This window comes from Pan troglodytes, chromosome 16 (genome assembly GCF_028858775.2).
Source record: "Pan troglodytes isolate AG18354 chromosome 16, NHGRI_mPanTro3-v2.0_pri, whole genome shotgun sequence".
Taxonomy (NCBI): Eukaryota; Metazoa; Chordata; class Mammalia; order Primates; family Hominidae; genus Pan; species Pan troglodytes.
Window position 1 is genome coordinate 56,372,664 of NC_072414.2, and position 15,160 is coordinate 56,387,823.

The following is a 15,160-nucleotide window of genomic DNA, read 5'->3' on the forward strand; positions in this document are numbered from 1 at the left end:
GAGTCTCACTTCTTCGCCCAGGTTGGAATGCAGTGGCGTGTTCTCGGCTCACTGCAATCTCCGCCTCCCGGGTTCAAGCAATTCTCCTGCCTCAGCCTCCCATGTAGCTGGGATTACAGACACGTGCCAAAACACTCGGCTAATTTTTGTATTTTCAGTAGAGACAGGGTTTCACCATGTTGGCCAGGCTGGTCTCAAACTCCTGACCTCAAGTGATCTGCCTGCCTCAGCCTCCCAAAGTGCTGGGATTACAAGTGTAAGCCACCACACCCGGCCAGCACAGTGGTTCTTAAGTGCTATTATTTCCTTTCCAGTTTAAGTGGCTTCTACATAGGTCTGAATTACTTAATTTGAACTTATATTCCAGATTCCTGCAGAAAGAATAAGATAGTCTTTTCTCCTTGCCCACCTGCCAAGCAAGTTGCTAGAAAGAGTATCAAATATATATTTCCACCCGGGGCAGTCTACATATTACTATAGTCATGTGTTTGTTTTTGTTTGCATGTTTGTCATTTTAAGACCAACGATGATAATGAAGAATGCATGTTAGAGAAAAAAAAAAAAGTGCTGATGCCCAGTAAAAGTTCTTCACTGAAATGTTTGCTTTGCAGAAGCAATTAAACACAATTTTTATAATGAAATAAAACACAGAGAGTGGTGTGGAGTGAACCTGAAAATTTCAAAGGCCTAGGGCATTAAGAAAAGTTACAGTATGTATCAATACAATTTCTGCCTAAATTTATTTATTTTATTTATTAATTTTGAGACAGAGTCTCACTCTGTCATCCAGGCTGGAATGCAGTGGCACGATCTCAGCTCAATGCAACCTCTGTCTCCCGGTTCAAGCAATTCTCATGCCTCAGCCACCCATGTAGCTGGGATTACAGTTATGTGCCACCACATCCAGCTAACTTTTGTATTTTCAGTAGAGACAGGGTTTTACCATGCTGGCCAGGCTGGTCTTGAACTCCTGACCTCAGGTGATCTGCCTGCCTCGGCCTCCCAAAGTGCTGGGATTACAGGTGTGAGCCACTGCAACTGGCCTGCCTACATTTATACCGAAGAAAATCTTGGCCGGCGCAGTGGCTCATGCTTATAATCCCAGCAATTTGGGAGGCAGAGGCAGGTAGATCAACTGAGGTCAGGAGCTCGAGACCAGCCTGGCCAAAATGGTGAAACCCCATCTCTACAAAAATACAAAAACTAGCCAGGCATGATGGCTGGTGCCTGTAATACCAGCTACTTGGGAGGCTGAGGCAGGAGAATCGCTGGAACCTGGGAGGTGGAGGTTGCAGTGAGCCCAGATCATGCCATTGCACTCCAGCCTGGGTGATGGAGCAAGAATGTCTAAAAAAAAAAAAAAGAAAAGAAAAGAAAAGAAAAAAGAGATCTTTAAGTCTTGCTAAATGGGTGTGCTTGCATTGCTCAGGCAGAAATGTAATTTAACAAATGATAGTAATAATAAATTGCATTATAATTACATCATAATTAACATATGACTTATGAGAAAAGAATGCCTTTTTCTTTTTTTGAGACAGGGTCTCACTCTGTCACGCAGGCTAGAGTGCAGTGGTGTGATCACAGTTTACTGCAGCCTCGCCTCCTGAGCTCAGGTGATCCTCTTCCAAGTAGCTGGGAACACAAGAGCTTGCCACCACACCTAGCTAATTTTTAGGTTTTTTTGTAGAGACAGGGTCTCCCGACATTGCCCAGACTGGTCTCGAATTTCCGAGTTCAACCAATCCTCCCACCTCAGCCTCCCAAAATGCTGAGATTACAGGTGTGGGCTACGGTACCCAGCCACCTATGTTATTCTGGAGGACGTACTTATCATAACATGTATGACATACTAAATTATATTATACGAAAAAAACTTAAGTCATAGTCTCTGCCTTCAAGCACTTAATGTTTTAGTTATGGAGACTGTTACGGTTAATTTTAGGTGTCAACTTGACCAGATTAAGAAATACCTAGAGGGCCTGTAATCCCAGCACTTTGGGAGGCCGAGGCGGGAGGATCACCTAAAGTCGGGAGTTTGAGACCAGCCTGACCAACCTGGAGAAACCCCATCTCTACTACAAATACAAAATTAGCCGGGCATGGTGAGACATGCCTGTAATCCCAGCTACTCGGGAAGCTAAGGCAGGAAAATCGCTTGAACCTGGGAGGCGGAGGTTGTAGTGAGCCAAGATTGCACTATTGCACTCCAGCCTGGGCAACAAGAGGAAACTCCATCTCAAAGAAAGAAAAAGAAAAAGAAATACCTAGATAACTTGTAAAGCATTGCTTCTGGGTGCCTTTGAGGGTATTTCCAAAGGAGACTGGCATGTGAGTCAGTGGACTGAGTGGGGCAGATCTGCTCTCAATGTGAGTGGGCACCATCCAATTGACCAAGGACCCAGAACAAAAAAGGTGAGAAAAAATATTTCTTCCTTCTGGAGCTGAGACACTCTTCTCAGACTTCTGCTCCCAGACATCAGAACTCCAGGCCCTCCACCTTGAGACTTGAAGATTTCACAACTTGGACTGAGCCAGCTACCAGCATTCCAGGGTCTCGTGCTTGCAGATGGCCTGTCATGGGTCTTTTCAGTCTCCATAATTTCCTGAGCCAATTCCCTAATAAATCTCCTCATAGATCTGTATCTATATCTATCTGTTATCTATCCTATTGGTTCTGTCTCTGGAGAACCCTAACACAGGGACTGAATAAATAAACAGGTAAATGACTTTGATACCTTACAATTATTATTAAATGTAGTGGAGTTTTACAAAGAAACAAAACTTGTACCCACAATTAATAAACATTCACAGAGTATTTTGTCTTTTTCTTAAAAAAAAAAAACCTGGAAAATCATATGCTTTCCAAATTAATGATAACTACGACAATCTAAATGGAATGTAAATCAATACACTTATGAGGTTTTGTTTTGTTTTTGTAAAAAGGCCTTGCTGTGTTGCCCAGGCTGGAGTGCAGTAGTGCAATCAGGGCTCACTCCAAGCTTGACCTGCCAGGCCCAAGTGAGCCTCCCACCTCAGCCTTTCAAGTAGCTGAGACTACAGGCATGTGCCACCATGCCAGGCTAATTTTTTTCATTTTTGTAGAGATGAGGATTCTCCTTATGCTGCCCAGACTGGTCCGGAACTCCTGGGCTCAAGTGATCCTCTTGCCTCTGATTCCCAAAGTGCTGGCATTACAGGCATGAGCCACCACGCCCAGTGTGTGTGTGTGTGTGTGTGTGTTTATGTGTGTGTCTCCGTGTGCGCTCGGGTGATCCTCCCGCCTCGGCCTCCCAAAGTGCTGGGATTACAGGCATGAGACACTGCGCCCGGCCAATACACTCATGATTTTAATTATAATATTTATGCCAATGAAAACACTAGCAAAAAGGTAAAACAGCTGCCAATTTAATGTGACCACTTAGTCTAAACAGGCTAGTAGAAATGAAGAACTTTTAACCTGCAAATGCAACAAAAAGCCAGAAATGAATGGGAAGACATTATGATCTCCAGAAAAGTTTGGCTAAATTTTCCCCAGCCCATTGTCTTAGCGGGGTAGGGAATTGCAGACAGCCCTTAAATACTGTCATTTTTGGTTGAGAACTCATGTGGAAAGTCCTCAAAGCCAAATTCTAACTCCTGTTTTACTGTTTTTTACCCTCGAGCTTGCTGAGTTGTCTTGGCTCTCCTGGAAAATACATGGCTCAAAAAATAAAATAGAAGTTTTAGCGGTGTGAATCTAGTAGTCGACTACAGGGGGTATTAAAAATAAACACTCCATCCCGGCTAACACGTGAAACCGCGTGGCTACTAAAAATACAAAAAAAAATTAGCCGGGCGTGGTGGCGGGTGCCTGTAGTCCCAGCTACTCGGGAGGCTGAGGCAGGAGAATGGCATGAACCCGGGAGGCGGAGCTTGCAGTGAGCCGAGATCATGACACTGCACTCAAGCCTGGGCGACAGTGCGAGACTCCGTCTCAAAATTAATTAATTAATTAAAAAAATTAAAACCACCACCAGAGCAAAAACTTACAGCGCTTACAATACCTTCCACGTGCTGTTTTATTTTACATAAAACCATGACGATTAAAAAGCTGGCCTCTCAGCTTTCCGGGTATTGGTTTGTTTTCCCCCTAAACTGTCGTTTTTATAGGCACTTGCACTGTCTTCTCAGCAGAATTGCCAATGGCCTTCCTCGAGTCCTACGTTTAGCGATTGGCAAGAATCACGCACTGACAGAGCTCGACTCCGGAGGGCACAAGGAAGTAGACAACAAAGCAGGAAGAAGCAGGAGGCGCACAGATGGGCGGGATCTGCACTGGAGGCGGTGCGACCTTGCGGGGCGGTGCAAGCTGGCGGAACCCGCGTGAGCGAGGTTGGTGTTGCGAAGGGAACTAGTCCGGTGCAGGACGTGGGGCTTTTGCAGCTCAGCTGGTTCCGGCTGGGGAAGATGGCGGTGGCTGGGGCGGTGTCCGGGGAGCCGCTGGTGCACTGGTGCACCCAGCAGTTGCGGAAGACTTTCGGCCTGGATGTCAGCGAGGAGATCATTCAGTGAGAACAGTTCGGGTCCAAGCGGGGAAGGAGCTCTGGGATGTGCACTGCCTGAGCGAACCGGGAAGCGGGGAGGACTGAAAAGTTAAGAGAGAAATGTGATAAAGGGGCTGCAGTCTGTAGTCTGTAGGCGTCGAATTTTGGCCTCCACCTTTGTAGTTTACTTTCTGGAGTAGGGTGTCCGGCTCCACAGTCTGCCGGTCGGGCTTTTTTCCTGGGAAGACGCCCAATCTGTAATAATTAGAACTGCAAGGCTGTCCCAGGAGCCAGTTTCCTTTCTAGAGAGAAGGGGCAGGTCAAACTGTATTTCCTAACTTTGAACCCCTTACTCTTTTATTTATTTATCATTATTATTATTGTTATTATTGAGACGGAGTCTCTGTCGCCCAGGCTGGAGTGCGGTGGCGCGATCTTGGCTCACTGCAACCTCCGCCTTCCAGGTTCAGGTGATTCACCTGCCTCAGCCTCCCAAGTAGCTGGGATTACAGGCACGCACCACCACACCCGGCTAATTTTTTAAAATTTTTAGTAGAGTCGGTGTTTCACCATGTTGGCCAGGCTAGTCTCCAGCTCCTGATCTCAAGTGATCCGCCCGCCTCGACCTCCCAAAGTGCTGGGATTACAGGCATGAGCCACCGCACCCAGATATACTCTGAACGTTTTAGTCGGCCCGGTCTGAGTTGTGTCAGTAGAGCCAACAGGGTCAGCTGTGTCAATAGGACCTAGAATTTAAGTGGAAGCAGCGTGGTAGAGTACAAATAGCTTCTGACTCTGGAGTCTCAGGTTCTATATTCTGTTGTCGTTTACCTGTTTTAGAACCCAGGACAACTTAATTTTTCTCTCTGTACCCTGGTTTCTTCATTTATAAGATGAATCATTAGTAGAGCTTATCATGCTTTATGACTCCTATGAAATGGAGATGGTGTACATGACTTAATATCTACTTTCAACTGATTGAAGAACATTTGTTGCGCTGCTGTTACACGCCAGGTGCTGGGGTAACAAAGACAAGACAGTTGGGTTCCCCTTCGTTGATGAGTGCTGAGGTTGGGGAAATGAAGGGGCTTGTTGGAGCACAAAATAAAGGATCCTCATTAAGATTTGAAAAACTCGGAAGGTTTATTGGAAAGGATAACTTTCACCCGAGAACTAAGGAATAGACAGAGGTGGCGGTCCAAAGTGTTCAGGCAGGGGAGAAAACTACAAAAATGGGACTTGATTGAAGAACTGAAAGTGTTCCTTCATTTGATTCCTTGGTCACTGATGTTGAAACCTAAATTGCTGTTCTAGGGCTTTTGTAGGAAGTAAGATGAGTTTCTGAGTTTCGGAGAAAATAGACTTTTGGCAAGGAGACAGTTCAAGTAGGTTATTTTAATGGATTTTTTTGAGGCCCTAGGAGATGGCTCAAGCCCTTATTCCCAGCACTTTGGGAGATAGAGGTGGGAGGATTGCTTGAGACTGGGAGTTGGAGACCACCCTGGGCAACATAGTGAGACCCTGTCTCTACAGAAATAAAAAAAGTAAACAACAAGATAAAGGATTTTTTTTAACACTAGAATAGACAACAAAACAAAACAGCGAAATCTGATGGTTTGGCTTTACCCTTGCTTGAACGCAGTCAGATTAAGTATTTAGTAGTTTTCAAACATTTTTTAAAGCAGTGGAATGCTATCAAATGAAATAATGAAACTTTGCAATATATAAAACAGAAAAGTGTTTTTTATGAATATAAGTTCAAAATTTTCACTTTTTTTTTTTTTTTTTTTTGAGACAGATTCTGTTGCCCAGGCTGGAGTGCAGTGGTGCGATCTCAGCTCGCTGCAACCTCCGCCTCCCACGTTCAAGCGATTCTCTTTCCTCAGCCCAAGCAGCTGGGATTACAGGCGCGCACCACCATGCCTGGCTAATTTTTGTATTCTTACTAGAGATGGGGTTTCACCATGTTGACCAGGGTGGTCTCGAACTCCTGACCTCAGATGATCCAACCGCCTCAGCCTCCCAAAGTGCTGGGATTACAGGCATGAGCCACCACGCCTGGCCCAATTTTCACATATTTATTGTAAATATGTGTAATATATCAAATATATTAAATATATTAAATATTAAATATATCAAATATATTAAATATATTAAATATTAAATATATCAAATATATTAAATATATTAAATATTAAATATATCAAATATATTAAATATATTAAATATTAAATATATCAAATATTATATTAAATATATTAAATATGTGTATTATATTAAATACAGTATTAAAAAAAAGATTGAGGTGGTCAGGCGCAGTGGTTCATGTGTGTAATCTAAGCACTTTGGGAGGCCGAGGCAGATGGATCATTTGAGGTCAGGAATTTCAGACCAGCCTGGCCAACATGGCGAAACCCCCACTCTACTAAAAATACAAAACTTAGTCGGGTGTGGTGGAGCGTGCAGGTCATCTCAGTTACTCGGAAGGCTGAGGCAGGAGAATCCCTTGAACTGAGGGGCAGAGGTTGCAGTGAGCCGATACCGCACCACTGCACTCTATCCTGGGTGACAGAGTGAGACCTCGTCTCAAAAAAAAAAAAAGGAAAAAAGAAAGATTGAGGCTATTTTTGATAAATCAACAATTTGAAATAGGGTAAGAATGATAGGTATAGTCTTCTCAGTCTAGAATCCAGTTGTATTTTGTTTGGATTACACAGTATCAAGAAAATGCGTTCTCAGGCCAGGCGTGGTGGCTCACGCCTGTAATCCTAGCACTTTAGGAGGCCAAGGCAGGCGGACCACCTGAGGTCAGGAGTTCAAGACCAGCCTGGCCAACATGGTGAAACCCCGTCTCTACTAAAAATACAAAAAAAAATAGCCAGGTATGGTGACGGGCACCTGTAATCCCAGCTACTCGGGAGGCTGAGGCAGGAGAATCGCTTGAACCCAGGAGGCAGAGGTTGCAGTGAGCCGATATCTCACCACTGCACTCCAGCCTGGGCAACAGAGCGAGACTCCGTCGCAAAAAAAAAAAAAAAATTATATTCCGCCTGGGAAGGAGGTCAGTGCCTGTTGGCGTGTATTACGCTAAGATACTATTTGAAGCATTTGTTAGGTATTCACTAGTATTCCACAACAGGCTATTATGCCATGATGAAAGCATTTGCTGTGCCTTGCCTGGCATTTAATTGAGAATTACCCAGGTGTATGTACTACAGTAATGTACTAACTTGAACAATTTTATGAGTGGACTGAATTTTTGAAATAGCACAGAGCTATTAACTTTTTTTTTTTTTCTTTTTTGAGACGGAGTCTCACTCTGTCGCCCAGGCTGGAGTGCAGTGGCAGGATCTCGGCTCACTGCAACCTCCACCTCCCAGGTTCAAGCAATTCTCCTGCCTCAGCCTCCCCAGTAGCTTGGACTACAGGCTCGTGACACCATGCCCAGCTAATTTTTGTATTTTTAGTGGAGACGGGATTCCACCAGGTTGGCCAGGATGGTCTTGGTCTCCTGACCTCGTGATCTGCCCGCCTCAGCCTCCCAAAGTGCTGGGATTACAGGCATGAGCCACTGCACCCGGCCTTAACTTTCTAATTAGTGATACATTTATAAGACATAAATAGCTATCCACAGAGTTAACAAAATAAACTTTGGTCCACAATCTGGATGAGTTCATATTATTTTGATAAGATTTGGTATATAACATATTTGGATGAATGTTGTTCTTTATTATACCTTGTTAAGTAGTTAAAATGACATTTATTCAAATGGTTCTGAAACTCTCTTCCCTGGTTGTTTGAAAAATACGCCAGGGTTGGCCAGGTGCAGTGGCTCAACCTGTAATCCCAGCACTTTGGGAGGCTGAGGCGGGTTGATCACTTGAGGTCAGGAGTTCAAGACCAGCCTGCCCAACATGGCAAAACCTTGTCTCTACTAAAAATTCAAAAAATTAGCTGGGCACAATGGTGCACGCCTGCAATCCCAGCTACTCAGGAGGCTGAGGCAGGAGAATTTCTTGAACCTAGGAGCCAGAGGTTGCAGTGAGCCAAGATAGCACCACTGCACTCCAACCTGGGTGACAGAGTGAGACTCTGTCTCAAAAAAAAAAAAAAAAAAAAAAAGCCAGGTGCAGCGGCTCAGCCTTAATTCCAGCACTTTGGAAGGCCAAGGCGGGCAAATCACTTGAGGTCAGGACTTCAAGACCAGCCTGGCCAACATAGTGAAACCCCGTCTCTACTAAAAAAAAGCAAAAACAAAACAAAACAAAACAAAAATTAGTCGGGTGTGGTTGTGCACGCCTGTAATCCCAGCTACTCAGGAGGCTGAGGTAGGAGAATCGCTTGAACCTGGGAGATGGAGTTTGCAGTGAGCTGAGATCGCACCACTGCACTCCAGCCTGGGAGACTAAGTGAAACTCTGTCTCAAAAAACAAAAAAACCCTCCAGGGTTAAATGATCCCTTGGGATTCCTTACAGTTTTTCAAGTCTTTGATAGCAGTTAATCTTTTGGTGGGGACTGGTAAGTTTGGGGATCAAGATGATTAAAATGTGTAAGTCCTGAAAAACCATTGTCTTTTCTAATCCATAGTAATTAGAAGATGCCTGTTTTTGGGGGGTGTGTGTATGTGTGTGTGTATTTTTAGTAGAGACAGGGTTTCACCATGTTGGCCAAGCTGGTCTCTAACTCCTGACCTCAGGTGATCCACCCGCCTCAGCCTCCCAAAGTGCTGGGAGCCATCATGCCCCACCGTTTTTGCTTGTTTGAGACAGAGTCTCATTCTGTTGCTCAGGCTGGAATGTAGTGGTGCAATCATGGCTCTGCAGCCTCCACCTCTGAGACTCAAAGGATCCTTCCACCTCAGCCTCCCAAGTAGCTAGGACTACAGGAACATGCCTCCATGCCTGGCTAATTTTAATTTTTCTTCTAGAGACAAGGTCTCCCTATGTTGCCCAGGCTGGTCTCAAACTCCTGGGCCCAAGTGATCCTCCAGCTTCAGCCTCCCAAATTGTTGGGATTACAGGCATGGGCTCCCGAACCCAGTCAGAATATTCTCTTAGTGAGGCCCAAAGGCACAAATTTGTTTACCTCTAGAGCATAATTCTGCAATTCCACCATTACACTGTGAAAAGAATGCAGTACATACGATACCAATCATAGGACAATTTCATAATTTTTAAAAAGTTAAAGGATATAGCACTATGGTAATAATTTTTCTTGCATTCCATATCATTGTGTCTGAATTACAGTTTCTATGCTGTTTTCAGTGTCTTGTATGTTAATTTTTTTTTTTTTTTTTTGAGAGGAAGTCTCGCTTGCCCAGGCTGGAGTGCAGTGGCGTGATCTCAGCTCACTGCAAGCTCTGTCTCCCGGGTTCACACCATTCTCCTGCCTCAGCCTCCCGAGTAGCTGGGACTACAGGCGCCTGCTACCATGCCCGCCTAATTTTTTTTTTTTTTTTTTTTTTTTTTTTTTTAGTAGAGACAGGGTTTCACCGTGTTAGCCAGGATGGTCTCGATCTCCTGACCTGGTGATCCGCCCGCCTCGGCCTCCCAAAGTGCTGGGATTACAGGCGTGAGCCACCGCGCCCGGCCGCTTATGTGTTAATTTATAAGTAATTTTTATCACTTCTTTCTCTTGTAATGATAAGATGTTCACTGTAGAAAACTAAAAAAATCAGAAAAGGATAAAAAAGTAAACTAAAATTACCATAATACTACAACCCAGAAATAAGCACTGTTTCTTTCTCTTTTTTCCCATATATATTATAATGTAATACATTTTAAAAACGTATTTATTGTAGGAAAAAAGAAAATAAAAATAAAACTACCTTTAATTCCATCACTCACTAGTAATCGTTTTGGTGTATAACATTGTTTTTTTCCTACACATAAGTGTATGTATGTATACATTCATACCATTTAGGATCATATCGTATTTCTAGCACCTAGCATAGTACTTGGCTCAAAGTAAACACTCTAATAGATTAATGAATGGTTTTTACTACCTAGATCTCTGTTAAGATTACTGAGAAACAGTGTAAGTTAGTCTTGTTTCAACAACTTATATCTTTGCCTCCTGAGGTACGTTTTGTCAATTGAGAGTGCTGAAGAGATACGAGAATATGTTACTGATCTCCTCCAGGGAAATGAAGGCAAAAAAGGTCAATTCATAGAAGAACTTATAACCAAATGGCAAAAGAATGATCAGGAGTTGATTTCTGATCCTTTGCAGCAGTGCTTCAAAAAAGATGGTAAGTTAATGTAATTATGCAAATGTTGAAATATTGGTAAGTGGGCAGGCTTAAAGAATTATTTTTTATTATTATTATTTTTTTGCCATCTTGTGTTTCTTCACAGCTAACTTAAACAGAATCATATGTATACATATTTTTAGTTCGGTTCTACTCAATCCGTAATGAATATTGCTCTAGTTCTTTTTCAACTTAGAAAATATCACAAAAAAGCCGGGCGTGGTGGCTCACGCCTGTAATCCCAGCACTTTGGGAGGCTGAGGCGGGCGGATCACGTGGTCAGGAGATCGAGACCATCGTGGCTAACACGGTGAAACCCCATCTCTACTAAAAATACAAAAAGTTAGCCAGGCATGGTGGCAGGCGCCTGTAGTCCCAGCTACTCAGGAGGCTGAGGCAGGAGAATGGCGTGAACCTGGGAGGTGGAGCTTGCAGTGAGCTGAGATAGCACCACTGCACTCCAGCCTGGGCGACAGAGCGAGACTCCATCTCAAAAAAAAAAAAAAAAGGAAAATATCACAAAAAAAATGTGTGTTTACAGACACAAATGTGGCTTCAGAATAATTTGAAAAATTTATACATAAAGAAACATTTTTCAGTCATGTGCATATCTGGATGTAAGTAAAGTGTTGATTGACTATAGTATGAATAGCATTTAGAGATAACTGCTTAAATAGTACAAAAGATAAGCACCAAACTAAATAATCTAAGTTATTATGCAATCTACAATATCAGAATTTTGTTTATTTTGAGACGTGGTCTCACTTTCATTGCCCAGGCTGGAGTGATGTGGCTTGATCCCAGCTCACTACAGCCTCTGCTTCCTGGGCTCAGATGATTCTCCCACCTCAGCCTCCTGAGTAGCTGGGACTACAGGCGTGTGTTACCACACCTGGCTAATTTTTGTATTTTTTTCTAGAGATAGGGTCTCACTCTGTTGTCCAGGGTGCTCTCAAACTCCTTGGTTCAAACGATCCACCTGTCTCGGCCTCTCAAAGTGCTGGGATTATGCATGTGAGCCACTAAGCCTGATTTTAGAATATCAGATTTTAATTTAACTTCTTAGTCCCAGCCACTTGTTTGACTTCTTTTTCATTGACTGCACTCTTGGAAATGATGATTTAAATTTAATTCTGGTTTGACAGGAAAAGATAATTAAAAATCTTCCTGACGATATCTTGACTCTAAATATTAAGCATCACCTTAGTTTATTAGCTATATTAGTTCACCAGGAATCCTCTTATCAATCTGTGTGTGTGTGTATTTTTTTTTTTTCTATCTTTAAAGAAATTTTAGATGGGCAGAAATCAGGCGACCATCTAAAGCGGGGTAGGAAGAAAGGGAGAAACAGACAGGAAGTTCCTGCATTTACTGAACCTGACACGACTGCAGAGGTTAAAACACCTTTTGATTTGGCCAAGGTGAGTGCTTATAGATTGAAGCTTTTTCTGACTATTGGAGAAGAGGAAGTGACTAATACATTTCAGAGAGCAAAGTGTACAAATTGGTCTAGAATGGCAATTTTTCAACAAATGCATGAATTTTAGGTAGAAAAAGTTACATATACTCCTTTCTATATGGTAGATTTTTTGTTTGGCAACCTGATTAGTATTATAAAGACATCTTTGCTTTTTTTTTTTTTTCCCCCAAGACAGAGTCTTGCTCTGTTTCCGGTCTGGAGTGCAGTGGTGCGATCTCTGCTCATTGCAACCTCCGCTTCCTGGGTTCAAGCGATTCTCCTGCATCAGTCTCCCGAATAGCTGGGACTACAGGCATGCGCCACCATACCCAGCTAATTTTCTTTTTTTTTTTTTGAGACAGAGTCTCGCTCTGTCGCCCAGGCTGGAATGCAGTGGTGTAATCTCAGCTCACCACAACCTCTGCCTCCTGGGTTCAAGCGATTCTCCTGCCTCAGCCTCCCGAGTAGCTGGGACTGCATGCACACACTGCCACGCCCAGCTAATTTTTCGTATTTTAGTAGAGATGGGGTTTCACCAAGTTGCCCAAGCTGGTCTTGAACTCCTGAGCTCAGGCAGTCCACCCACCTTGGCCTCCCAAAGTGCTAGGATTACAGGCGTGAGCCACCGTGCCCGGCCCTGTTTTTGAACTTTAAATTAATGGAGCTAAATAGTGTGTACTCTTGTATCTAGCTGCTTTTTTTTTTTTTTTTGAGACGGAGTCTTGCTCTGTCACCCAGGCTGGAGTGCAGTGGCGCAATCTTGGCCCACTGCAACCTCTGCCTCCCTGGTTCAAACGATTCTCCTGCCTCAGTCTCCCAAGTAGCTGTGATTACAGGCACACATGCTACCACACCCAGCTGATTTTTGTATTTTCAGTAGAGATGGGGTTTCACCATGTTGGCCAGGCTGGTCTTGAACTCCTGACCTCAAGCGATCTGCCTGCCTTGGCTTCTCAAAGTGCTGGGATTACAGGCGTGAGCAACTGTGCCCAGCCAGTGTCTAGCTTCTTTCAATTTATGAGATTCATCTCTACTCTGGGCAGCTATACTTTCTCATTCTCATTGCTACACAGAATTGTATTAAGTGAATACATCACAATTTATCCATTCTATTATTTGGATAGTTTCCAATTCCAATGCAACAGTGAACATTCTTGTATGTATTTTTGGTTAACATATTTACACATTTCTGTTTAGTATATATCTAGGAGTTGAATTGCTGTGTCATAGAACATGCATATGTTCAACTTCAGTTGATATGAGTTTGTAGTCCTGCCAGCAGTGTATGAGAGGTCTAATTCTTTTGTATCTTTGCTAACACTTCATATTTTCTCTTTTTCAGTTTAGCCATTCTGGTTGGTATTTAGTGGTATTGCATTTTGTTTTCGTTTTTGCATTCTTTTGATGACTAATGAAATTGAGCACTTTTTCATATGCCTGTTAGTCATTAGGATATCTTTTGTTGTGAAGTTCTTATTAGGTTTTTTTTGCCCTTTTTTTTTTTTTGAGATAGGATCCCGCTCTGTTGCCCAGTGGCGTCAACTCAACTAACTGCAACCTCTACCTTCTGTTTTTCTATTGTATTATCTGTCCTTTTCTTACTGGTTTCTGATTAAGTCAACTTTATATTTATTTTTCTTATTTTATTGATGGCCCATATTTCCAAATCTATGAATATCATCTGCTTTTAGAGGCATTCTTGTTTCTTATGATCTCCAATTTAGCTGTGCTTAAAGATGTCATATAAACAGATTTAACTGCTACATTTACCTTCCACTAGCCATAGTAATGGGCTGAAAGCTACTAGCAGAAAAGACAAGGTAATTATCAGCTAGTTTTTCTAGAGTATAACCTTTCCTCAGAACCTTGATTATAACTAATTTGTATTTCTTCCTTTCACTGCCTTCTTTCTTGGTTCTTGGATAGTATATAAGTTGTTACTGAACAGAACTGAGCATTTTCTCCCTTGACTTTTTACATTGTCATTAATTATTTGGTGTTATTTTGATGTCTTTGTACGATAGGCACAAGAGAACAGCAACTCCGTAAAGAAGAAGACAAAGTTTGTCAATTTATACACAAGAGAGGGACAGGACAGGCTTGCAGTCCTGCTCCCTGGTCGCCACCCTTGTGATTGCCTGGGCCAGAAGCACAAGCTCATCAATAACTGTCTGATCTGTGGGCGCATTGTCTGTGAACAAGAAGGCTCAGGCCCTTGCTTATTCTGTGGCACTCTGGTAAATTATTTCTTTTCTATTTTATTTTACTGTGCTTTGTGTTAATACGCAGAGCCAGTCAGATCTCAAGTAATTTCTCTTTTTTTGTTTTTTTTTGGTTGAGACGGAGTCTCACTTTGTCGCCCAGGCTGGAGTGCAGTGGCACGATCTTGGCTCGCTGCAGGCTCCGCCTCCCGGGTTCATGCCATTCTCCTGCCTCAGCCTCCTGAGCAGCTGGAACTACAGGTGCCCGCCACCACGCCCAGCTAATTTTTTTGTATTTTTATTAGAGACGGGATTTTACAGTGTTAGCCAGGACAGTCTCGATCTCCTGACCTTGTGATCCGCCCGCCTCGGCCTCTCAAAGTTCTGGGATTACAGGCGTCAGCCACCATGCCTGGCCTTCTCTTTTTCTTAGTAAATTTCTTCCCTAAAATATCCAGTGAACTCTAGTGTCAGGGATATGATTAGTTAGAAACCCAAGGTTAGGCCAGGCACAGGGGCACACGCCTGTAGTCCCAACACTTTGGGAAGCCAAGGTGGGTTTTGGGAGGCTGAGGTGGGAGGATCACCTGAGCCCAGGAGTTTGAGACCAGCCTGGGCAATGTAGGAAGACCCTGTCTCTACAAAAAAAAAAAAAAAAAAAGGTTTTTAATTAGCTGGGCTGGGTATGGTGGTACACACCTGTGGTAGCATTTACATGAGGGGCTG

General features: G+C 43.2%; 1 protein-coding gene across 3 annotated transcripts in view; it reads left to right on the plus strand.

Moving 5' to 3' along the window:
• Window positions 1-4,355: 4,355 nt before the first annotated feature.
• Window positions 4,356-15,160, plus strand: part of TRIP4 (thyroid hormone receptor interactor 4) — a 67,853-nt gene continuing 57,048 nt past the window's right edge. The window contains exons 1-4 of one of the 3 annotated variants that reach the window (XM_016927677.4): window positions 4,356-4,547; window positions 10,605-10,774; window positions 12,062-12,195; window positions 14,258-14,470. In XM_016927677.4, coding sequence (XP_016783166.3) covers window positions 4,447-4,547; window positions 10,605-10,774; window positions 12,062-12,195; window positions 14,258-14,470 — 618 coding nt within the window. In that variant the 5' untranslated portion in view covers window positions 4,356-4,446. Of the gene's footprint in view, window positions 4,632-10,604; window positions 10,775-12,061; window positions 12,196-14,257; window positions 14,471-15,160 lie in introns of all 3 variants that reach the window. The other 2 variants (XM_024348972.3, NM_001328323.1) reach the window with 2 other exon arrangements.